The 24,861-nt window shown below is 40.5% G+C and overlaps 1 protein-coding gene across 10 annotated transcripts in view; it reads right to left on the bottom strand.

Moving 5' to 3' along the window:
• LOC131446031 (transcription factor 4-like) overlaps positions 1-24,861 on the bottom strand; it is a 166,106-nt gene that overhangs the window by 24,458 nt on the left and 116,787 nt on the right. For all 10 annotated transcript variants that reach the window (XM_058616924.1, XM_058616928.1, XM_058616923.1 and 7 more), the window contains 7 exons: positions 15,763-15,868; positions 14,877-15,022; positions 14,014-14,218; positions 9,173-9,243; positions 8,934-9,012; positions 5,156-5,235; positions 3,994-4,203 (listed from right to left, as the gene is read on the bottom strand). In XM_058616924.1, the coding sequence (XP_058472907.1) occupies positions 3,994-4,203; positions 5,156-5,235; positions 8,934-9,012; positions 9,173-9,243; positions 14,014-14,218; positions 14,877-15,022; positions 15,763-15,868 (897 nt within the window). The remainder of the gene's footprint in view (positions 1-3,993; positions 4,204-5,155; positions 5,236-8,933; positions 9,013-9,172; positions 9,244-14,013; positions 14,219-14,876; positions 15,023-15,762; positions 15,869-24,861) is intronic.

Raw genomic sequence — 24,861 nt, 5'->3', positions numbered from 1 at the left:
TTCTGATTTGTCACAGAGACAAAGAAACAAATTAAGTTTAGTTTGTTATTTGTCTAATAAATAATATAAATCTATATTACGTTATAACGTTTTTATGACAGGTAAATCTGTTAAGCACTGTACATATTGTAATGTCATTTTAAAAACAAACAACAAAGTAACTGTGAATGTAGCCAAAGCAAACAGAAAATGTGATTTAAAAACCCCAACAACACTAAGCTGATCTGAGCTAAACTAATAACAATAAATGATCCAGGAAACACTTGTGTTTTAATGTTGATGCAGAAAAGAAAAAGTCACAAAGTTCCTTTATTAAACCTGAAGTCATTTATTTTAGCCAATGCTTATGTGCACCACTACAATGAACGTGTAATCCTAGTTCAATGAATTAGGATTATCCTTTTAAATCATGTTGATACGGCTCTGATTGATTTTTATTCTTGTAAAAGTCAGCGGGTGTCAAACTCTAATGACCTTCATTATCAATATTTGTTTTGATAGTGATATAAACGTCATAATAATAACATATATGAGGGTTAAAGGGTTAAAAACAAATCTAAAATAAAAATGTGGACTTGTGTCATTAAAACACCAAACAAGCTTATACACACACACACACACACACATATGTATATGTCTCTCTCTCTCTATATATATATAAATATATATGTAATTGAATGCAATACATTTAATAATTACAACTACATGTCTGATTATTACTATTATGAAAACATATTTAATATTATATTCTCGCTGATCGTGGGCCATGTTTTCATCATAATATGATATTAAGTCAAGGTCTGTACATACACTGTATTAAGTATGTATATATATATATATATATATATATATATATATATATATATATATATGTATATACAATATTTACATGGTTACGTTTGTGATTAGAATTGTAACCACAAAGATGCACAGGGCTGAATTCAGCAGAAAAACAACTTTGTGTTCACTATATCACTTTCTAAACTGCTTCAGACTTAACATAACTGTCTATTTGACATTTACCTAAAAAAATGCTGAGTCACTCTGACGCTCCAACTATTTTACTGCTCGACAGAGGTGAGTCCCCACAGTGTGAGTGAAAAGTCACATTAGTTTCCTCAAAATTCATATTTGGGTGCCAAAAAAAACTATATTTAACTCCAGTTGTACATGTTGTACATATACATATGTATGTATATATATATATATATATATATATATACACACACACATATATATGTGGGTACTTATTACAGTAATGAGTCTGTCTATCAGCCAATATCCCAAAACTCAAACACACACTCACACAAGGAGTAATTGATGTGCGTGTGTGTGTTTGTGTGTGTGTGTTTGTGTGTTTCCGTAAGTAAACAGTGTTCTTTTTTCACTTGACTTCATTTGACTCAGTTCTCTTTTTTCCACTGGGCTGCACACGTATGAAAACATGTATCTGTGGATTAAAACCGAGCAGTAGTTTGTAAAAATATTAACCTCAGTGAGAAAGTAAACGCCAGAGTTGTTTTCTTGGGCTAAAACCTCCAAAGTCACTTCATAAAACTTAAGGCCAAATTTATATCTGAAGACATTCCCGGGAGGAGAAGAAATGATTCCAGAACGACCTCCAAATGAAGCGGAAAAGTCGTTTTCTAAGTATATCAATTAGATTTTTAAGCATTTTCTTCACTGCCAATTTAAAATAAACATCATAATCCTAATCTAAATATCATAAATCCAAAGCTGACTGTAACATTTCCCTCACAACATCTTTCAAATCTACATGGAAGGTGCAGCGTGTGCTATTCATGTGAACATTTCTCTTATATGTTGGTGAATTCAATAAGACTTTGTTCCACTTTTTATTTCAGGACACATTTTGTTTGTGTGGTTTGTGGTTGTATGAGATACTGACACAAGTTCACACTAATCTCGCAGTTAAACATAGATATTTAAGTTTTTGTTGCCCTCTGCAGAACTCATGCTCCTGCACCAAACTCCATAGAGAAAATCAGCGATTTTAAACTGCAGGGACACAGGAGTTGTTGGTCCACTGCTGCCTCCACCAGTCATTATGAACATGTTGTTTCATTGAAAACCTTAATTCAGATTCACCTCAGTCACACAGGCTTACCAAACACAGCAGCAGACCAGCAGCTCCTGTGTTCACGTGAGCTAAAAACAAGGATTTTCTCTATGGGCTTTGGTGCAGGAGACTAAACAGTTTACAAACTTCAGTTTCCAGATGAAAAATGCCGCCTAACAGTGAGATAACATAACAGAAATCTTCCTGAGAGATCATAGACTTTTGTTAAGTGGCTTAAATCTGCAGACTGCTGTGTTCTGGGAGCAGGGGGCGCTCACCTCTCTATGTCAGAGCCTCAAACAAACAAACCCCAACTGTCAATTTAAATCACATTCACTTTGATTTATTTAGAAGGAAAACTAACACGGACATTTCTATCTCAGCACAAAATCTGAAATCAACACTTCGGCGGCGACTCGTGGGTTAGTTTGCGTGAACATGTGGTGTTAAGTGTTAAGTGTTAAGTGTGCGTGTGCGGAAAACGTGAAAATGGACCAAAAAAAATGCACAACACAAATAAACAAAGTATGTCGGAATGAAGAGTTTTCGGGCATCTGAAAGTGTTCATACTGGTTTTATAACGCTCGCTCTCTCCCGCTCTCCCCCGCTCTCCCCCGCCCCCTTATGTCACACAGCTGTTTGGTTCTTTATGTTTATTGTTTCAAGTTGACGAAAAAGCTTTAAATGTGGAAAATATTACCAGTGTCTTCCCTCATGGTTTTAATCCTGCCTCGTCTCCTCCGGTCTGAGGGAACCATGATGTTTTTATAAATGACCTTGTGATGTTTCGTAGGAGGAGAGCTGTTGATGGGCTGTTTGTTGTCGGAGGGGAAACTAAACAGATTTCTTCTTTTTTTTTTTAAATGTTGCGCTCTGATCTACTTTTAAAACGTCTACAAACAACTGTAGCATGTAAACATCATTTGCAATGAAATCAATAAAGAAAACGTCTTCTTTTGAGGTTTTATTTATTATTGTATTAAAACATTATACATAGAGGATTTTAATGTGTACCAGCTCCCTAGTGCTTGTCTCATTTTAGTGATCACTCAAAGCTACAGTTTTGCCATTCACTCATTCTCACCCATTCACTCACACATTAAGCATTTCATTTCAATTCAAAGCTCAGCTGAGCCGTCATAAGCGACATGGGGTTAAGTGTCCAAAAATACATCGGCATCTAGACTAGCGGAGCCAGGAATCAAACCCACAACCTTCCAGTTGAAAGACAACTCGCTCAACCACTGAGCCGCCGTTGCTACAATTCCCCCCAATTCAATAGTTTTGCCGTTTTTGTAGTCTTTGCATTAGCCCTAGCGTTAGTCTTCACATTAGCCCTAGCGTTAGTCTTCGCAATAGCCCTAGCATTAGTCTTCGCATTAGCCCTAGCATTAGTCTTCACATTAGCCTTAGTGTTAGTCTTCGAATTAGCCCTAGATATAGCCCTGGCATTAGCCTCAGTCAGCAGTTGATGGACATGTTAACTTGAAGCGTTTGTGTGAGTAACATATGTAAACACAAATGATTCAGGGACCACAGTCATGTAAGTAAAGCAAAGCTAAAAATCTCTGTTAAAAATAAAAAAATTACTAAATTTCCTCTTTAAACTGACTCGTAGAACAACGTCAAACATAAGCGCGATCGCTACGAACATATTGACGTTTTACCTAATCATAATTGTAAAAAAAACTGCAATATGATTAAAATACAACCAATATGCTGAACTTAATGCCACCTCTCCTCTGTCCCCAAATGTTCCTTTCACCCCAACCTGCCGAGGCAGATCCTGCACATCTTTGAATCCATACAAATATAAATTCAATTTGATGACATACTACAGTAGAACCTTAATCCATTGCGACAGCATTATCACTTCACAGATGACAACACAAAAACATAATCTCAGCTCTTACCATGAGGGAGTGTCTGTTGGCCGACAGCAGTCCTGTCCCGTACCCGCTGCTCAGTGCGCCCATGGCGCCGTTATGCGTGTGTGCGGCCCCGATGAGGCTGTGCATGTCGCCGTGGCCGCCCGTCATACCCGTGGACGGACCCACCGCGTGGCTCCGCAGTACATGGATGGCGTCATCCAAGCGCTCCAGGCGGTCCTCGATACGACTTTGCTACAGAGGGTGGAGACGCAGAAAGAAACGTGAAAAACCTGATGGTAAAAAATCGCTAAATTTGGTGGTTGTTGGTGTTTGGTGTTGTCATGGTTCTACCTGCTAGATTCTCTCTAGTCAAAGTTTGCTGTTCACATATGACAGGAGATTGTTGTGACATGTGGTTGAATTGATCTAAATTTGACTGTTCTGAGCTCCACTACTTCTCAACTACGTTTAAGTTATTTGTCCAATTGATTTACTATGGCCCAGAATAATCAGCTCCTAAATACATTTATATATATATACAGTATATGTATTTTTTTCTTTTATATATAGAATGTTGTTTTTCCGCTAACTAGTTTAGTTTTATTCACAGACTTCTTGCCACATTTGTGTCCTAGTGGACATCAAATATAATGGACGGAGTGTTTGAAGATTAAATCATTGTTGGAAAAGTTAAGGGACACAAGAAGACGTGGGTCCAAGTCCAACAAGGTCTTTTCCACATGGGTTTTCTCCAGGTTCTCCAGTTTCCTTCCACAGTCCAAAAACATGCAGCTCTAGGGGTAAATTGGACACTGAATTGACCGTATGAGTGTGAGAGACAATGGTTGTTTGTCTCTATGTGTCCCTGTGATGGACTGGACTCCAGGGTGTACCCCCACCTTTTGCTCCTCTGTCACCTGGGATTGGCACCAGCGCCCCCTATCCTCCTAATGTTAAAGGATGATCTAAATATAAGCTGGCAAACGTTATAAATATGGACGTACCATTTAAATAAATAAAGAGTTGTGAACATCAACAATATCTTCTGGTATTTTTTATCTACTGAATAATGTAGAGTAGGAGAGTACGTTGAGGAAAGGGGCGGAGCCTGAACTCTGACTATATTTTAATATTTTGTAAGTAAACGTCAGGAAAAATGTCTGGAATTCTCAAAGCAGCTAATGTGACGTCGTGTTGTTGGTACCAGAGAGTGCAGCGGAGCTTCGTAGTTCGGCGACGACGCTCCTTGTCCGCCGTTCCTCGACCAAACAGCGGAGCTGGGAGCTAGGAAAGAGGAGACAAGGAGACACGGTTAGAGCAGCAGGAGGAGGAGGAGATGGTGAGGAAGCTCAGTTCAGTTTCAAGTCCTTTTATGTGTTTTTCCATTATAGACTGTAAGCTCGTGTAAGCCGTGTGTCAGTGCAGCCTCCTGCACAGGATCCATGTCTGAGAGCGGATTAGCGCCAGAACCTTTCTGTCCTTTTATACGCTGGGTAAAAAAAAAACTGGAAAAAAGAGAGAAACAACTCGACGTACAACAGCAAACACCACACGAGAGAGAGTCTCTCATCGGACATAAGAGACGCAGAGATGAAGAACAAAGGACAAAACAAACATATCTCTTAGCAGAAATGCTAATATCAGGCCTTTGTTGTGGAGAACCTACAAGTGGTTGATTAGCATGGACTCTCTGCAGGATAAACACGCTTTTGTCTCCCTGTTTTCTGTCCCGCTTTGTGTTTGACAGCTTCTGAAGGGTTTGATCTGAATCGATAGGTCTCATTAGCTGGTAGAGAAAAGCCAGAGACGGCGACTTGTGCGAGTTAAATTAGCGAGAGGCTCCGAGAGATGACGAGCTGGTGTCACTTTGACAATGAAGACAGAAGACAGCAAGTTCAAATAAAAACACACAAAAGGCCCAGAAAATGATGCAGTGAATTCATGTCTTCATGGAATAGATGGCGCTACAGACTTATTGGTGAAGCAATGAATAAAATCACATATAACTGTCATATCGCAATATTATCTCACAATGTGACGTATCTGTGATGACTTTTCCTGGTTTTTAAGGCTGTCCCATTGAAAATCATCATGTTTATTATATTGATACGCTAAATGATTAAACAATGTACATTTTATATTGATTAAAAAAAGTACATGGAATCGACAAACTTATATTTAAAAGTCACTTAATGACACTTCTTTGGTTTTAAGTCTAATTATTTGTGTTGTAGCGGAATTTAACCACATTTATAGTCGATGATATTTCTAACACACGTAAATATCCTTCATTTAAAGAAGTAAAGCGTTTATAACGCGTCTTTATATCCACATTTAAAGACGAGAATATTTGTTATGTGGTTGGATAATGATGTTTTTTTAAACTGTTTAGTTATAGATAGGTGACTTATGCCTCAGCACAAATGTGTTGTGAAGGGTTTAGAAGCTTCAGAGTCAATTCGATACTCAAGATTGCGATATTGGTATCGGACACGAAAAAATTGGTATCGAGCCATAACTAAAAATCTTGTGCCGTATTATTCTAATTTAGAAAACTAAACTAAAATCAAGTGTCAGGGACGTTCAAGTTTGTGGAAGACTGCGATACTGGTATCAAGAAGTCTTTAACAACGAGCCGATACGATGCTCAGTTTCAGTATTGGTCCATTATTGGTCAAAGTCACTGGATCAGATGTTGGAAAATGTACAACCTGAATCCAATAAACAACATTTGACATAAATACTTACAATACTTGTTCCTTTGGGAGAATATTATTTATTGTACGGTGGGAGTATTATGTTTTTTAAATGACTGGTTTTGGATTAGACTGAGACTAATACATCAGTACAAACGTGTTGGTAACAGTTTAAAAGCTTCTTTAATCAACTTTATTATGCTAGACGATCAATGGAATCGTACCGATACCAGTATTGGAAGATACTCAAGGTTAGCATATTGGTATTGGGAGAATCCTGGTAAAATAAAGGTTCAATAATAATAATAATATTATTATTATTATTAATAACAATGAAAAAGGTCCAAAATTGGTCAAACTTCCTGGATCAGATACAGGAAAAAGTCAAATGACCCCTAAACGCTAAATTCCACATAAAATACTAACACATCAGCACAAATGTGTCTTTAATAAACTTTATTCTGTTAGCCGATGTCAAAATGACTTCATCACACAGATTGTGATATCCGTATCGGACACTAAGTAAACTTCATTGAAGAGTCAGGAGCGTTCAAGGATTTGTTTGGTTGAGCTGAAAAAACCCAAACACAGACGAGCGAAGCACTTGTTTCTTCTCTTATCTCGTGTTTTCGTTCTCTCTTCTTCAACACACTTCAACCTTTCCTCAAGGCTCTCCTCCTCCTTGTCTCCTTAGACCACTCGTGTCCTCTCTCCGTCCGCCGCTGATCTCTCCCCTCGTAACTCTGATCTCATCTCATTAGCTCGTGTTTCTCCTCTTTATTGTCTTGCCGCCTTTCCTCTCCCTCTCTCTTGCGTCTCCTTTATCCATATTACACGCTCATTTCCATATGCTAATTAATGAATAATCACCTGGGTACATTCATGTGCAAATACAAATATGTGTATTAAACGGCAGAGTAAATTATTCTTGGTCCAACGTTGTAAAACACCCTCGCAGAATTAGCCTTGGATATCAATTTGCATGTAGTTTGCTCTAATAGGCTTCATTTCTAATTTGTAAAAAGTGGAGTAACTCTGACACAATGATAAACACCAATTACGGTTTAGCGGGCAATATCGCAGACAGCTATAATGACGGGCGAGGAGGAGGAGGAGGAGGAGGAGGAGGAGGAGGAGGGGGGGGGGGTGCGCTTCGCAGAGCTGCGAGGTTTGTGAACAATTTGTGGAAGTGGTGGCGTAATTAAAGCTATCAGTCACGAGGCGTGGCGCAGAAATATCAAACGGTGTGTGTGTGTGTGTGTGTGTGTGTAGCCGCGAGAATTACAAAGTCGACGCAGCCATTATCAGGAGGAGTTCCATTCTTCACGATAAGGAGTGAGGAGAGCCCACGAGAGCCGAGGAACAAGAATTACTAATGTGTTTACAGAAAACGGTTTATATCATACATCTGGACGTAAACTATTCGTTTAAAGTCCAGTCTTCAGTGATTAGATGATCCGGAAGAGCAAACATGACAGATGCCAACTGTCATAAAAACTCCAAGGACAACGGACAGAAGTGTCATTTGTCAAAGTTTCAAGTCTAAACTACTTTGATTTATGACTTTTATAAATGTGTAAAAGCTCAGGACGCGTGCAACAAGGTCAGGGATGCAAAGGTTACTTAAACAAAGTCATCTCGGAGTTAAAGATGATGGAGTTTGAGTCAAGTCTTAACTCTCCGAATCAAACTGGAGTTGAAATAAATATGAAATAAGTTGAGTCTTCAAATCCATTTGAAACAAGTTTGAGTCATCACACAAATGGTCAAAGAACTGAAATTGACAGAAGAAGAAGAAGGAGGAGGAGTTTGATCTACAAAGAGAGGCTTTGAACTTCTGCACTGAACAATTTATTAGAAGAAGAAGAAGAAGAACAACAACAACAACAACAAGAAGAAGAAGAAGAAGAAGAATTCAAAAAAGTAGAAGATTGGTGGAAATCAAGAAGTTTGAACTGTGGAGGAAGAAGTTTGCATTAAATAAGTTAAGTTTGAGGAAACTTCAAAGCGACTTTAAAGCAACGAGTCAGATCAAGACTCAGGTCATTTCAAGTAAGTTCAGGTCTAAAGTCTGTTTGACGCCATTTTCAAACGGATTCAAGTCTCGATCAACGTCAACGAGTCTCAGGTGAACTGAATTAACAAAGCCAGATCAAGACTCGGGTTAAGTTCAAGTCGAGTCTAAAGTCATTTGAAACGAGTCCAACTCTCAAAGTTCAGGAGAAAAGCTCACAGTCTGGGCTCAGCTCTGCTTCTGTGTGTGTGTGTGTGTGTGTGTGTTCTCACCTGTGAGTGAAGGTGGAGAACCAACAGGTGTGGAGGGATTAGACGAGAAGCTGTTGTTTGTGTGATCTGGAGAATAAATCTATGGAAAAAAACACAAAAATAAAAGAAGTCACCTGACTTCACTTCATTTTTATCTTAAAACCCATTCTTTACTCTTTGGCTTTTGACACTGATTACTTTATTTATTTATTTATTTATTTAATATGTAATGTATGTGTGTGTGAGAGTGTTGTACTTACCGATGCGAGTGCTTTCCCTAAGGCGTCTCCCGTCTGAGAGCTGCTGGCTGCTCCACTCTGTGCTCGGTTAGCTGTGACACACACACACACACACACACACACACAATGAGGATGTTGTTAACGACATCATTTCACTCGTTCACCTGTGATGACACGTGTGTGTGTGTTGATGAATGAATTTGTCTCAAACACTAGAAAATGAGTGGACGACATGAGTCCGAGCAGAGAGAATTATTCAGATCTCCAACTTTATTACATTTCCACAAACTGGTTACAGCTGACTGCAGACCATAATGAATCTCAGCGGCCAAATTCAGAGCTGATATTCTGACGTGTGGCTGAACGAGACACTGACACATCGTCAGCACTGACGGAGCCAAAAGAGGAAGTGGCTCTCATTAAAGACACGGCTGACAGTGAGGACACGAGGAAAAAACAGATGTTGGTCACTTCACAAATGACTCATCCAATTAAATCTGCGTCAGATTAAAGCTCGTGAAATCTTCCAAATATACTTGCAGCTTTATCTCGCTGTGTCAAAGACAAGAGAGTGAAGTTTTTGTTTTTGTAACTGTCGCGCTTTCCCAAACCAAAGTCCATTAAGAAAAGCAGTGTTTTTAGGAGCTGCTGGTCTGCTGCTGCCTCGTGTGGTCAGTTTATGTCACTGAGGTTAAACTGAACGAAGGATTTCAAACACAGAATTTTACAAAATAACACATTTCAACACAGTGATGGAGGCAGCAGTGGATCAACGACTCCTGTGTGCTGTGATGTTAAAATCGCTGTTTTTTTCTATGGGGTTTGGTGTGAGGACAGAGAATGATTTGCAAAGTGACACAAACTTTGACTTCCTGTCGAAAAACGCTGTCGAACCATGACAAAAAAGTGCTAAAGGTAAAAAGTATCCCAATGTAGGATTTGCTCTTGGGTTCCCCCTACAGTTGGTAAACGGTATAGCTTTGTTGACGCGCTCTAATGTACAAACATCCATGTCTTCAGACCACGTACAGAAGCATTTTATACAAAGATGAAGACGTCGTAAAGTAGAAAGTACCATGAGAATAATATTAGAGACAGTATTTGAAGGTTGAAATCACTTAAAGCTGATGAGTCTTTGTTAACAGCAGCCATGTTGTCAGTGTCAGTCCCTCGAATTTGAATAAACATCTAATTTTGCGATTATTTTGACGGAGTTTTCAGAGGGAATGGTGATTTTTTTCATCATTATTGTCTTTGTCAACAAAGATGTTCCCTTCAGTCTGTAGAATAAGACGTGTATAGATAAAGATAAAATGATATTTAACAATGCCTGCCGTAGGCCGTGTTTCGATAACATACAACCACACTTTGAAAAATAAACTTTTTCAAAACTTTCACCCAGGTTGAACTTCCTGTGAAGATTCCACTGCAAAAAAAATCTGCTCCAAATCTTTGCTCTTATTCCCCAAAAAATCTGCCTCTACGTCGACGACGATTGAATAATTGTTACCAAAAACCTAAAACTAAAAATCAAAAAGACACTTTAATAGAAACAGACGCGAACATGTAATTTGATTTCCATGTTAGGTGACTGACAGCATATGTGTGTGTGCAAATAGTTGACTTGAGTACAACTAAACTAAATCTGTTTCACACACTCTGAAGAAGATCTCTGAGGCCAGAGAGGAAGGAAGTGACCTCACAGGACCAGATGAGCGCCCACACACACACACACAGATATCCTCCCTCATCCCTCTTGATAGCAGATCCCAGATGGAAAGTTTATGCTACACACACTCTCTCTCAAACACACACACACACACACACACACACATGCACACACACACACACACACGTAAAATGGCAAAATTACATCCTTTCATGGCAAATGAATCTATTACATGGACAGACAGACAGACAGACAGACAGACAGACAGAACTCGACTGGACTCAGAGAGACAGAGACAGGAAGCAGCATATGTTTTGGGGTTAAAGCCTCATGTCTCACTCATGCCACCACTGGCCTAGTAAACCATGCAAGGGATTACTGTACACACACACACACACACACACACACACGCACAGATGCACACACACACAGATGCACGCACACACGCACGTACACACACACACACAACCTTCAGTTCCTGACTTGATGTATAATTTAGAACACATGGCGGAGAAAATCTATTTCATAAATGGGAGCTTATCGTCACAGAGAGCACTGAGGAGATGAAACGCATTTTCTTTTTTCTTTTTTTCCTCAACATTCTACTTTTTCAAATCTCAAATGTTCTGCTTGTTTTTTTTTGCCTTGTGTCAGTTACAAACTTATGGAGCGAGCACTTTCTCACTGGGACACCAGCTTAACAGTAACTGACCAATCACACCGCCTCAAGTTAGCTAACTTTACATTTATTATCCAGCTAACTACAGACTGTTCTTTTCAGGTACCCAGGTTTATTATCCAGCTAACTTTAGGTTTATTATCCAGCTAACTTCAGGTTGATTATCCCGCTAACTACAGACTGTTCTTTTCAGGTACCCAGGTTTACTATCCAGCTAACTTTAGGTTTATTATCCAGCTAACTTCCAAGGTTATTATCCAACTAACTTTAGGCTTATTATCCAGCTAACTTTAGGATTATATCCAGCTAACTTTAGGTTTATTATCCAGCTAACTTCCAAGGTTATTATCCAGCTAACTTTAGGTTTATTATCCAGCTAACTTCCAAGGTTATTATTCAGCTAACTTTAGGCTTATTATCCAGCTAACTTTAGGATTATTAGCCAGCTAACTTTAGGTTTATTATCCAGCTAACTTTAGGATTATTATCTAGCTAACTTTAGGTTTATTATGCAGCTAACTTCAAGTTTATTATGCAGCTAGCTTTAGGTTTATTATCCAGCTAACTTCCAAGGTTATTATCCAGCTAACTTTAGAATTATGACTTAGTTAACTTTAGGTTTATTATCCAGCTAACTTTAGGTTTATTATCCAGCTAACATTAGGATTATTACTTAGTTACGTTTAGGTTTATTATCCAGCTAACATTAGGATTATTACTTAGTTACTTTTAGGTTAATTATCCAGCTAACATTAGGATTATTACTTAGTTACTTTTAGGTTTATTATCCAGCTAACTTTAGGTTTATTATCTAGCTAACTGTACTTGAAATGTCAATAGAGCCTAGTGTAACCCATAGAAGAACTGTCCCTTTAATGGTCACAGTGGAGTACAACAGAAATCCAATCCAAGAGGAAAGAGAGAAAAACAGCAGCAAATCCTGACATTTGAGAAAGTGGACCATGAAAAAACAAAAAAAACACTTGAGCGCGAGCCGAGTGTGTCACTGTGTTGTGTTGATGTTTGTTTTAGATCGTAAGTGAAGTGGAACCGGAGTCGACACCAGCGTGAGCGGAAGATACTGATCACGGCGATGAACCGAGATTAACGGAGAGACCACAGACGCCGCGCTGCGCTGAAAACAATCGGGACTGTAAACAGACGCGGACACACACACACGTCTGTCATATGTTTACATTTAAACAACAGTGTGGTGTTTTTCATTAGGTTTGTGTTGTGTTTACACACAATACTCTGGCTCGTATACTGTATGAGTGTGTGTGTGTGTGTGTGTGTGTGTGGAATGTTGGAGAGGAGTCTTCCCATCAAAACAAACTTTCAATCTGTTTCTTATTGCTGTCCTATTTGCTCTATGAGACTCAAAGCAAGGGGTCCATATGGCACACTCTGTGTGTGTGTGTGTGTGTGTGTGTGATGTCAAGCTTGAGCCAAAATGGAGTACAAGTGTTTCCCACTTATCCTCCGCCTTTTCCCCTGACACTGAGTTCGACTGTTTTCTTTTAAAAAAAGAAAAGAAAAGTGGTTTAAATCATGTGATTGTGATCACGGCAGGAATTTATGACTCGACAGTGAATAAATGTGGTGGATGTGAGCGCTGCTAATGTTGTCGTTGTGAGTGATAACTGTGGTTCAATCATCGCTGACAGACGGATGGACGGACGGGCGGTCAGTGGTGGGGAAAAGAAAGAGCCTGAACACAACAGAGCGTCAGAGGAGTCGTCAGTCAAAGTCCTTCACGTCTTACTCCGGCGTCAAAAACTTGAGAGTTGAAAGACCTTTAACAGCGTCAAGGTCAAGTCGTCATTGTCGTGATTTAAGTCTGCGTCGTGTGTAAATAAAACGACAAAAAAAAGACATTCAAACAACAACAACTGAGGCGCTACAGCCACGCTAGCAGCTCTGTTAGGCTGCGTTTGCTAAATGCTAATATGTACAGGCTAACAGTGATGAAGCTAAAATGCTGATGTTTTGGTGCCTTCAAATGTTTATGCTTATTAATATATTATATATAGAGTTCAGACTTGTGTAGTTTGTAAACAGTAAATGTTAGCCAGCTAACACGGCCTCTTTTTCTATAATCCTGACTTTTAAGTAACAAGTAGCTTTAAATTGACCAAACCTACGGACTGAAATCCTGCTCCTCACAGGCTGAACCTTGTTCCACCAACATGCAGTTCAGTTTGAAAGCCAAGTAAAAAGCCAAAAGAACAGATTAAAAAATGATTCAGGACTAGATTAAAACATCATATGATCCCACTTGTGTTCATTTTCGTTCCAGTCGGATCAAAAGAGAAGAAGCTCTTCTTCCACTTAACGTTATATGGACATGATTACGCACTGTCGCAAATGAAAGAGGCTCATTTTCTTTTCTCCTCTTCCTCAGTTGATTAATAACATCAGCTGTAATGTAAACATCAGCGCCACCATCTGGCCGACAGCACATGACCTCGCCCGCTGTTGCCAAACAACAAAACCCACGCACGAGCTTCTTACCCATGATGCTGCTGTCTGTGCCGTTTGTGGGGGCTGTACAAGAGGCGGTGCTGTAGTGATTGGCCCCGCCTCCACTCCCTCCTCCCCCTCCTCCTCCGCCTCCTCCTCCCCCTCCTCCTCCTCCTCCTCCTCCTCCTCCCCGGTGGAAGCTGGACATGGGTGGAAGGCTGGAGCTGATGTCCGCAGACGAGTGCGACGGGTAGCTCTGCAGACAGACGGACGGACATATGGCGTGACATGCGACTTTGACGTAAAACAAAGGAAAAAAAAAAGAAAAATAACAAACTACAGGAACAACAGGAAACGCTGAGTAAGAACAGAACGAGGAACGAGACGAACACGGAGCCTCGTCTTTGAAGAGCTCGTATTCATTTGAACATCTGATGACCGGTGACAGATTTACAGCTGCGTTTAATGAGTCCAAATGGGAACTTTCAGTGGGCGTCACAACACATCAAGTCAAGATGAGTGGTAAAATACAACACTTTAAAGGGAGAGTGCACTTTTTTTTGAGCGCGTCGGCACCGACTGTGCTTTGAGCGCCCCCTGTGGCTCACTATCGTCACAGGACAGCGGTGTTCAGCAACGTCTGCCTCCATCAGTGGCTCAAAGAGTTTGAAATCCCTCATAAAGAGTTACCAAAGTGACTAAACTTTTACAAAAAAGAGGCAGCAGTAAACCAGCAACCCTATGTTGTGAAGAGCTAAAAACACACATTTTCTCTATGGACTTTGGTGCAGGAGGGCGAGACGTTTACAAACTACAGTTTCCACTCAGCTGAAGCTATTGTCACACGGCTAAACCCCCCCCCCCCCCCCCCGTTTGGCCCACACGACAGGTGCAAGATTGACAGCTCTACTCACCAGTCTGTCATGAGGGTGAATGCCGCAGTAGGAGGAGCTCTGGGCGGCGCCGTGCGCGGAGTTTCCTCCGCTCAACATGCTGCTGTGGTAGCCTTGCTGGCTCATACTGCTACTACTGCTGCTCCAGGGATCGCCGCTGTGTCCATCTGATGAACACACACACACACACACACACACACACACGACGAGTTAAAGATAAATATAAATATGAATATAGTGCAAAAAGAACTTTTTTTAAATCTGACACATACAAAAATATCCATTTATATCCTATGTAAATATAACTAAAACTAACAATCTGAAGAAGCATTTTAGCCGAGTGATGCTGTTTATTTCTTCTTAGTGGGAGATGGCACAAATGTGTGAACAGCTTCATAGTTAAAAACGTCTAAAATTAGTGAAAAATTACTGAAAAACTGCTTTAAAATGACTGAAAAATGACTTTAAATTTACTTAAAAATTACTGTAAAATGACTGAAAAATGACTGAAAAATGATTTTAAATTTACTGCAAAATTACTGAAAAATGACTTTAAAAGTGAGTGAAAAATGACTTTAAAATGACTGAAATGTGGTATTGTACCATCCGTACTTCAGCAAGAATTAAATCTCAAAAAAGATTTTTAGTAAAGTATAAATATAAAACACAAAAAAACACAGAAATTCATAACGTCAGAAAATATTAAGTATTAAGTATTTTATCTTCAATTTCTGGACCTTGAACACTTGTGTTTTCCCCTGTGAGGAGTATGTATATATGACGTATAAATAATACAGTACAGCAGTAATAATGAAAATGAGGAGGTGATTCTTTTTCCTTTAGACTCCTTTAGAAAACCTGGAGCAGGAACAGAGTGGTGCTGCGTTCAGGGAGCAGACGTCAGTACCTGGCATGAAGAAGGAGCTGGGGAAGCCGGCGCTGGGCGGTTTGGAGGAGGGATAACCCGGCGAGTCCCGGTTGTAGTCGGCCGTACTGGCAGATGGAGCGTACACCTGGAAGACACGACACAGACACGACGTGTCGTCAGTCGCTATCACGTCACAGAGCTCAAATTTCAAATGAAAACAAAAACAGCTGCTCTTTTTCTACGACATTCAAAAAGATAAGAAGAGAAAGCGTGAACTTTTCAAGAATACTTTAATCCCAACACGGTTGAAATCCTGGTAATTATTCAATATTTGATCAAGACTCAAGTGAATTAAAAGATTTAACCCAAAAAAGCTGAAAAAAACATTAATGTTTACGATTTTTTGAGCGTTTTTTGGGAGTCAAATTATTGAATGATATTATGATATATTTCAAAACTTTAAGTACGTTTAACTCAGTAAACGTGTGTATGTCAAGCTTTTTACGCTTATTTAAAAACTAATATACATCTATAATACAATAGTCACTATATTATATTTTCAAAACTTTCAATAAAGTAAAATTATGTCAAACGTTTGCATATTTTTTAAATAGTTTTTTCGGTCGACTGATAACATATTATAAATATATACATATATGTATGTCCTCTCGCTTTTTTAACTTTAGAGATTATTTGCATATGAATGGATCACAGATGTGGCAAGGGAAAAAATAATACATATATATATATATATACACACATATATATATATATATATATATATGTATATATATGTATCAGACAGAAGAAATAAAAGAAAACGACTTGGGGGCATTATAAAAAAGAAGAAGAAGAAAAAACACATCTTCCCTGATTCCCTGACAGAAATGATTAAAACCAGAAAACGGCCTCAAACTCTCTGTCAAACAAAAACCTTGACGTTTTCTCTCTCTCTTCAGGTCCCTGAGAGACGGCTGATTTCCAGCTGGGTCCGCCTCATCACGACACGGCGAGAAGGCGACGAGGTGAGCAGGTAAAAGGATTCCGAGTTCACGAGTTTCACTTCAGCGCAGAAACAGACACAGTTGTTTAAATCTAAAAGGAAAACATCTGGATTCACTTCTGGACAAAGCTCGTCCTCCACCTGAACGTCTGCACACGTCACATCACAACACTTTAACGGAAACGCTGAGCGGCGTCAAACATGGTCCACGTTTCCTCACACGTCAAGAGACGGTTCAAACTTTGGACGATTAAAAAGTGCTACCAAGTAAAATCAGGTCACGTATCGAGTTCAAACACTACACGACAAAGTGCGATTAATCGTGACAGAGTCTGCGCAGGAAGTACTGAACCATTCTGTCAACGAATCTTTTTAATCAACTGATTCTAATGATTCAGTTACACCCAAACAGCTGCTTTACAAGTCCCTGGTTTGTGTCGCGTATAAAACAAGAGCTAAAAGCACTGCTACTGTAATGCTGAACGTATAGATTCACCAATAGAGGGTGTTAGCAAGAAAACTCTTGACAGGCAGGTGCTGTTAGCGCATCCTCTGCACAGCTGTGAGTTCCCAGGAGCCCACGGGCCTCATAATCCGCCCCAGATGACAGACACTGCTCTGCTAACCTCAGATATCTTCTTCTTCTTCTTCTACCACCAACTGTCAAGCATTCAGACGTTTGTATTTACATCTCAAACATGGACGGCGTTAGGTAGCTGCCGTTGTTCTTGTGTCCGTGTTCTGTCATTTGTCATCACTTCTGTTTACATATGCGTCAGATGTAGCTTCTGTTTGTGTGTTTTTACAGTGGAGAGTTTAAAAAGAGACGGGAGGAGCTGAGCTCTACTCGCGCGACTGTAACCTGACAGAGCCAGACTTAAAGATGTGCGGCCATCTGCCAAGACGGGTTGTGGTGAAAGAAAGGTTTTCTGACTGTTGTTAACTTCAGGGTTTACTTCTTGCAAGCACAAAAAAAAAACACCCACGCAGCAAATGAGCAAAGGACACTGGGAAGTGTGGGAATGTCAGGAAACACACACACACACACACACACAGTGAAAAAGTGCCGTGATACAAATGCGAAAACACAAGTTAGCGATAAAAGACTGGTTATCTTCTCTCTTTACCTTACATAAGTCTGCCTCTCTCGCTCTCTCTCTCACACACACACACACACGCACGCACACACACACACACACACACACACACAGTGTCTGCATTTGTCATTAGCGCAGAACTAAAATCCCCTCAAACTTCCTCCTCCTCTGAGAACTGACTCTGATCATAAAACCACAGTTATTGACCCAAAGCCTGTACAAGAAAATACACACATACACACACTGACACAACACACACACACACACAGACGCAGAAAAACACACATACGCTTGCGTTGTTGCCGTTGAAAATATTTGGATTTATGTGACATGTCGTGCAGGAAGATTTCCTCAACCGACGTTGTTAAACCACTGACGAAAGACCGTGATTTGTGTGTGTGTGTTTTGGACGGACAGAAACAGGTGCATCGTGTGTTTGAGACTGAAGAATGTGGAGAGACACAATAACAACCTCACTCTCCGCAGTCCACACACACACACACACAGAATCCCCCCTCAGTTAGACCTTGAACTAATCGGAGAAACTCGCGACTAAACAAAACTCTGACGAAAAATAAGAACAAATGTCGGTCCAATCAATAACCTTCACGGTCACATAATGTCCATAAAGTGTCTCAGGTCAACACTGTCCTCTTAACACACAAAAGTAACCTGACTTCTCAACTTTGTTTGCAAAAGCAAGTATCGTCGGAAACTAATCTAGTCTCATTGGTTTAATGTCATAACATAGTTTACACACCGTGGTTTTCTTGTCCAAAACACAAACGAAAGCAAAACATTTGAGTCGAGTTTGGTCGCCCAAATAAGCAGTTGCCATGGTTACTATTAGTTGGCAGCAGCATCAGGTTAGCGGGAGGAGCTAACGTGTAGTCATGCAACAACGGCTACAACGACAACAGTGTGTTTTTTAGGGACGGTGAGTAACCTGTGAGGCACCTGTGGGGTGGCTCAGTGGTTAAGACCAGTACCCTGTGCGCGAAAGACATCATGTTTGCTATGGTCGCAAGTTCGACTCCACCCCTGGCTGATTGTCTGCTAAATGACAATTTTTCTGGTAAGAATGAGGAATAGAGCAACATCGTCTGCATATAAAGACACCGTCATAAACGCTGACTGTCACTATAACAACTTTAAATCTGGTGCAGTACCTGGCCTAACCTGTAGTCTGCTGCCTGACGAACACTTTGGTGTCACGCACTTTGTTGCGCGACACCTTGGTGCAAAGAATTTTGCCTGCAATCGTTCATCATTATAGGTGATATGTCATAATCGGAGAGGAAAATGTAATAAATTCTTCATTAAATCATATTAAACATATGCAGTTTAGCTGTCAGATAATGTTGTTTATGTGAGACTGTGTTGAAAAACACTCAACACAAGAATTTCGTGCGAAACATAAAAACATGACCAAGCAAAACCAGGGGCTGACATGAATTTATGGCTCGAGATATAAAGTCCAAACAAACCAAACCAGGTTTCTGAGTCACAACAGAGTCTTAATATGAACCAGTATGAACCGAGGAGCACGACAGAGAAATGACTCCAGGAGGTTTTTTGTCGTTTTTAGTGGAAACCGATCACATGGAAAAAGGTCGCAAACCCTGATAAAAGCCAGTCGACGCGTTAGTGTAACCACCTGCTGCTCTGTGACGTCTGACTCAGGCTTCATCAAAGCTGTTGCCCTGGCAACGGCACAATATAATAAAGATGTGTTCCGCAAAAAAAAAACTGATTCCTCATGGTTGTCACAAACACACACACACACAAATAGACAATAAATTAAAAGGCTAAATACGCAAAAAATGAAACGTTTGTTGGTAAAAATTAGAGAAAAGTAAAAACACGGAGAAAACACAAACTTGATTTGCTCTGCAGTGTTTCAGTTGTAACCTGTTGACAGCGCGGGGAATAACACTGGACCCTGAAGCAACTCTGCGAGGGAGAGACTGTAAAAACAACCAGGAGAGAGAAAATGAAACGGTACGACTTGGACCGACATGAAAAGAGGACAAACGGAAACAAGAAGAAAAAAAAATGATGGAGACAGAAAAGAGAGGAAGAGAAGAAAAGTAGAAGTAGAGGGGGATTTTCTTGGCTTTGTTTGGTGTTTGATGCTTCGTCTTCCATCCCCCGAGTCATTGTTTCCAAATGTGGAGGGAAGGGCATCTGTTTAACTTCTATGTCAGCGGCCACATTGTTCAATTCTGATTAATCGCAGAGCAGATTTTTGACCATTCTTGTTAAAAACTGCAAGTGTTTCTGCTTCGTTTTGGTTTTTTCTCCACTTCCTGTTCTGGACCTGTCTTGAGTTGTCCCCTGACCACACCCACTCCCCGTCCCTGTGGGTTTTACCTCGTCAACCTGCGAATACTGTGGGTGCGTTACATTTACAACCAAAGTCGCTCCCGGTTTCAAATCTATCCCAGTCACGCTGGAGCTGCAACTAATCGATTCATCTGTCGTTTATTTTATATATATTATATTCACATTTAAGAAGCTGAAACCATCAGAAATCTTGTTTTAATCATGAAAAAACGCTCAAACCGATACGACTCATTTAGGAATCAATTAATAATGGAGTCATTGTTTCAGCTCACATATAAACGGGTTACTCTGTGTAATGAACAGTAACATTTGAGGAGTGTTTTTACGATTGACGCTCGTGGCAGCCATTTTGGAATCCTTTGCCTGGATTTGTTTGTTATCTATTGATTTAATTCATGAATTAAAAAGAAATTGTAGTTCTAGTGTTGAAAAATCACCGGATCAGATATTGGACCGATAAAAACTATGGTACATCTAAAAATCTTATAAATCACATTAAATTCACGTTACACACACACTCAGTCACAGCATTTTAGCTGAGTCATGTTTACTTCTTTCGTTATACAGCTTGAAATGACTCAGCACAAATGTGTAAAAAGTCTTAAATCGGACTGATATCGGTAGATTGGAATCAATGCTGATGAATGAGGGGAAACTTTGGGTGGAAGTTACCGGGCTGAAGAAGAGGGAGTTTACGAGAAAACTGTGTTAACAGATGCTCCACCCACATTCAACACATAGACTTTATGACCTTTGACCTTTGTTCTCTATGTTGTGAATAAAAACAAAACAAAATACTGAATATCATGATGCTCATAAGAGGGTTAAACATGCATCATGCTCAACGCGCTGTGTACATCCATGGTTCTCAAACTGTGGTACGTGTAACCACCAGTGGTACGCGAGCTTCCTCTGGTGGTACAAAATCAGAAAGAACTGTTCTACTGTAAACAAATAAAAACAACAAAAATCACAATAATCTTAATCTGTGTGTGAGGTTTATGTGAGGAAGAGGAGGATGATGACAATATTTTCTCAGTTTCCCACATAAGTAAAAGAACATTTCCTGGAGTCGTTGAATGCATCTCATTAGCTGCTCCTCGTAGCAAATATTCAAATATTCATATAGTGTGAAATTAACCTTTGTTTCCTTGTATGTGACATTTTATTTTTTTTGTAATTTTTCTGTGTTTAAATTTAGTTTTTTAAGTTTAAAATAATCCCAACACCTAATAAAATACTGCCACAAAAAATGAAATAAGGAAACATTTTCTCAGTCGCAGAAACTGCTCCTGCTCATACACACACACACTCTCTCTCTCTCACACACACAAACACACACACACTCTCTCTCTCTCACACACACACACACACACACACACACTCTCTCTCTCACACACACACGGTTTACCACGCTTCATCCAAAGCAGATGTGCTGGAATGTGAACACTCAAAGGAAGCAGTCACGAAACCTCTTGACAGACACACACACACTCTCTCTCACACACACACTCTCTCTCTCACACAAACACACACACACACTCTCTCTCACACAAACACACTCTCTCTCTCTCTCTCTCTCACACACACACACACACACACACACACACTCTCTCTCTCACACACACACACAGTCAGCTGCACCTGTCCAGTTTTTTTCCCTCTCTTTTGTTTCCCTCACTCTCTCATTTCTAACAGGCTGGTTTCACTTTCATCGTCTTTATTCACTCACACACACACACACACACACACGCACATGAATGAAGTCTTTTATCATGTCAAACATTATCTGCGTCCAGCTCCTCTAAAGCTCCTCTAATCCACGCGACCGTCCGTCCACGGTATCTGTCTCCTCCCCCCCTCCTCTCAGGTTTGCCGTCCGGAGGCAGACGTGGGAAGGCGAATCAAACGCACCACAGACTGGATCAAACATATTTCTGTTTTTCTGATGTATTTTTACAGCGGAGATCTGAGTCACGGCCTCTGAATCCTCTGAAGGTTAATTATGTCCTGATTCAAAACACATGGAGGCAAAAATCTGTGTGTGTGCGTGTACGTGTGTGTGTGTGTGTGTGTGAAAGCGGAAGGAAATCCCACCCACCACCTCCGAGCCGAGCCCTTTATTCTACCAACCTGCAATTGCACTAATGCGAACCAGATGTGTGCACGCACACACACACACACACACACACACACACACACACACACAGTTTGGAGCATGGTTGCCTAATTGACTCCATATGATGCAGAGAGACAGATATTAGAAAAAGACACACACTAACACACACACACACTCACAGCATAGAAAGAGAGGGAAATAAAAAAGTAGATGAAAGAGAGAACACACACATATATTTACCAAAATAAAAGTCAAACAAAAACAAGATTTTTTTAAAAAGCAAAGATTCTGGAAAAAATTGAAAATTAAAAATGGAGAAAAAACAAAGTTTAAATAAAGTTTTAAATAAAATGGATGGTGATGGAGGAACAAACACACAAACACACAAACACACACACACACACACACACCTGCAAAAATACTCATGTGTAATTGAAAACATGCAGGGGCTTCACACTCACGGCGAGTTTCATGGACCGAAACACATTCTTCAACTCACTTGTAACTGAACACACACACACACACACTCACACGCACACTCACACACACACACTCTCTCACACACACACTCCCTGCGGAGCTCAGGCTTCCTGTGGCTTGATTAGAGACCCCTATGTGAAGACAAGTGGACTCAGCGTGTGTGTGTGTGTGTGTGTGTGAGTGTTAGCATGGTGCACCTGTGACTGAAGGGGGGTCGAGTTACTCAGACAGAAAACACTGGGGGGGCGGAGTAAGGGGGGGAGGGAGGGGCGCGTTCCAAACATAAGTGAGCGTTTGCGGCGGCGGCGTGTGTGTATTTGTGTGTGTGTGTGTGTGTGTGTGTGTGTGTGTGTGTGTGTGTGTGTGGTTTACACATGAATATGACGATCATAATTTATTTTTAGATGATGACGACGATCATGATATTTGTTACAAAGACGTTTCACAAGCAGAGTTATATCAGCGTTTCTGCATATTTTATATATGTATACATATATATTCACATATATATACATATATGTATATATGTATATATACTGTATATATATATATGTACATACTGTCTTTGTAAAACTTTGTAAAACCGCTGAGTCTCTCCTGCACCAAACCTCATAGAGAAAATCAGCGATTTAAGCACAGGAGCACACAGGAGCTGTGGATCCACTGCTGCCTCCATCACTCAGTTCAAATCTGTCATTTCTGCGACTTCTGCATTTCAATTCCCTCGTTCCGATTTACCTGAGTGACACAAAGTGACCACACGAGGCAGCAGTCCACCTGTGACCTCTTACATCCCAGTGAGCTAGAACCGCTGCTTTTCTCTATGGACTTTTGTATGTGGGGAGAGTGAGTGACACTCTTTGGGTTATACGTATGTGAGGTCAGTCAGTCAGTCATCATCTACCGCTTTATCCTCTGCCAGAGGGTCGCGGGGGGTGCTGTGCCAATCTCAGCTACATCGGGCGATAGGCGGGGTACACCCTGGACAGTTCGCCAGTCCATCGCAGGGCCACACACAGATAGAGACAAACAACCATTCACTCTCACACTCACCCCTATGGTCAATTTGGAGTGTCCAATTCACCTATCCCCACATTGCATGTTTTTGGACTGTGGGAGGAAGCCGGAGTACCCGGAGAGAACCCACGCACACACGGGGAGAACATGCAAACTCCATGCAGAAAGGCCCTTGTTCCAACCGGGGCTCGAACCCGGGTCTTCTCGCTGCAAGGCGAGAGTGCTAACCACTACACCACCGTGTGGCCCCGTATGTGAGGTGACACATTTTATTTAAATGATGTTTAAACACACACACACACACACACACAGACTTAATTGTGGGTAAATTGTGCGACTTCACTCGACGTCTGACTCTTTGATGTCGCGGCTTCTGTAATGAGACCAGACGCCATCTTGAATTCATTTACAGGCTGCAGTGTGAACATGACACCATCATCATCATCATCATCATCATCACTGCTGTTACACTGACACTATTTTCTTCTTTTCACTGATTTACCGACATGAAACATCATCATGACATCATCGTGACATCATCGTGACATCATCATGACATCATCGTGACATCTTCCTGACATCATTGTGACATCATCATGACATCATCGTGACATCTTCCTGACATCATTGTGACATCTTACTGACATCATCGTGACATCATCATGACATCATCGTGACATCATCATGACATCATCGTGACATCTTCGTGACATCATCATGACATCTTCCTGACATCATCATGACATCATTGTGACATCTTACTGACATCATCGTGACATCATCATGACATCATCGTGACATCTTCCTGACATCATCGTGACATCTTCCTGACATCATTGGGACATCTTACTGACATCATCGTGACATCTTCCTGACATCATTGTGACATCTTCCTGACATCATTGGGACATCTTACTGACATCATCGTGACATCTTCCTGACATCATTGTGACATCTTACTGACATCATCGTGACATCATCATGACATCATCGTGACATCTTCCTGACATCATTGTGACATCTTCCTGACATCATTGGGACATCTTACTGACATCATCGTGACATCTTCCTGACAT

This window comes from Solea solea, chromosome 19 (assembly GCF_958295425.1).
Source record: "Solea solea chromosome 19, fSolSol10.1, whole genome shotgun sequence".
Classification (NCBI taxonomy): domain Eukaryota; kingdom Metazoa; phylum Chordata; class Actinopteri; order Pleuronectiformes; family Soleidae; genus Solea; species Solea solea.
Note: the sequence above shows the minus strand (reverse complement) of the source record. Positions and strands in the feature narration are given on the sequence as shown.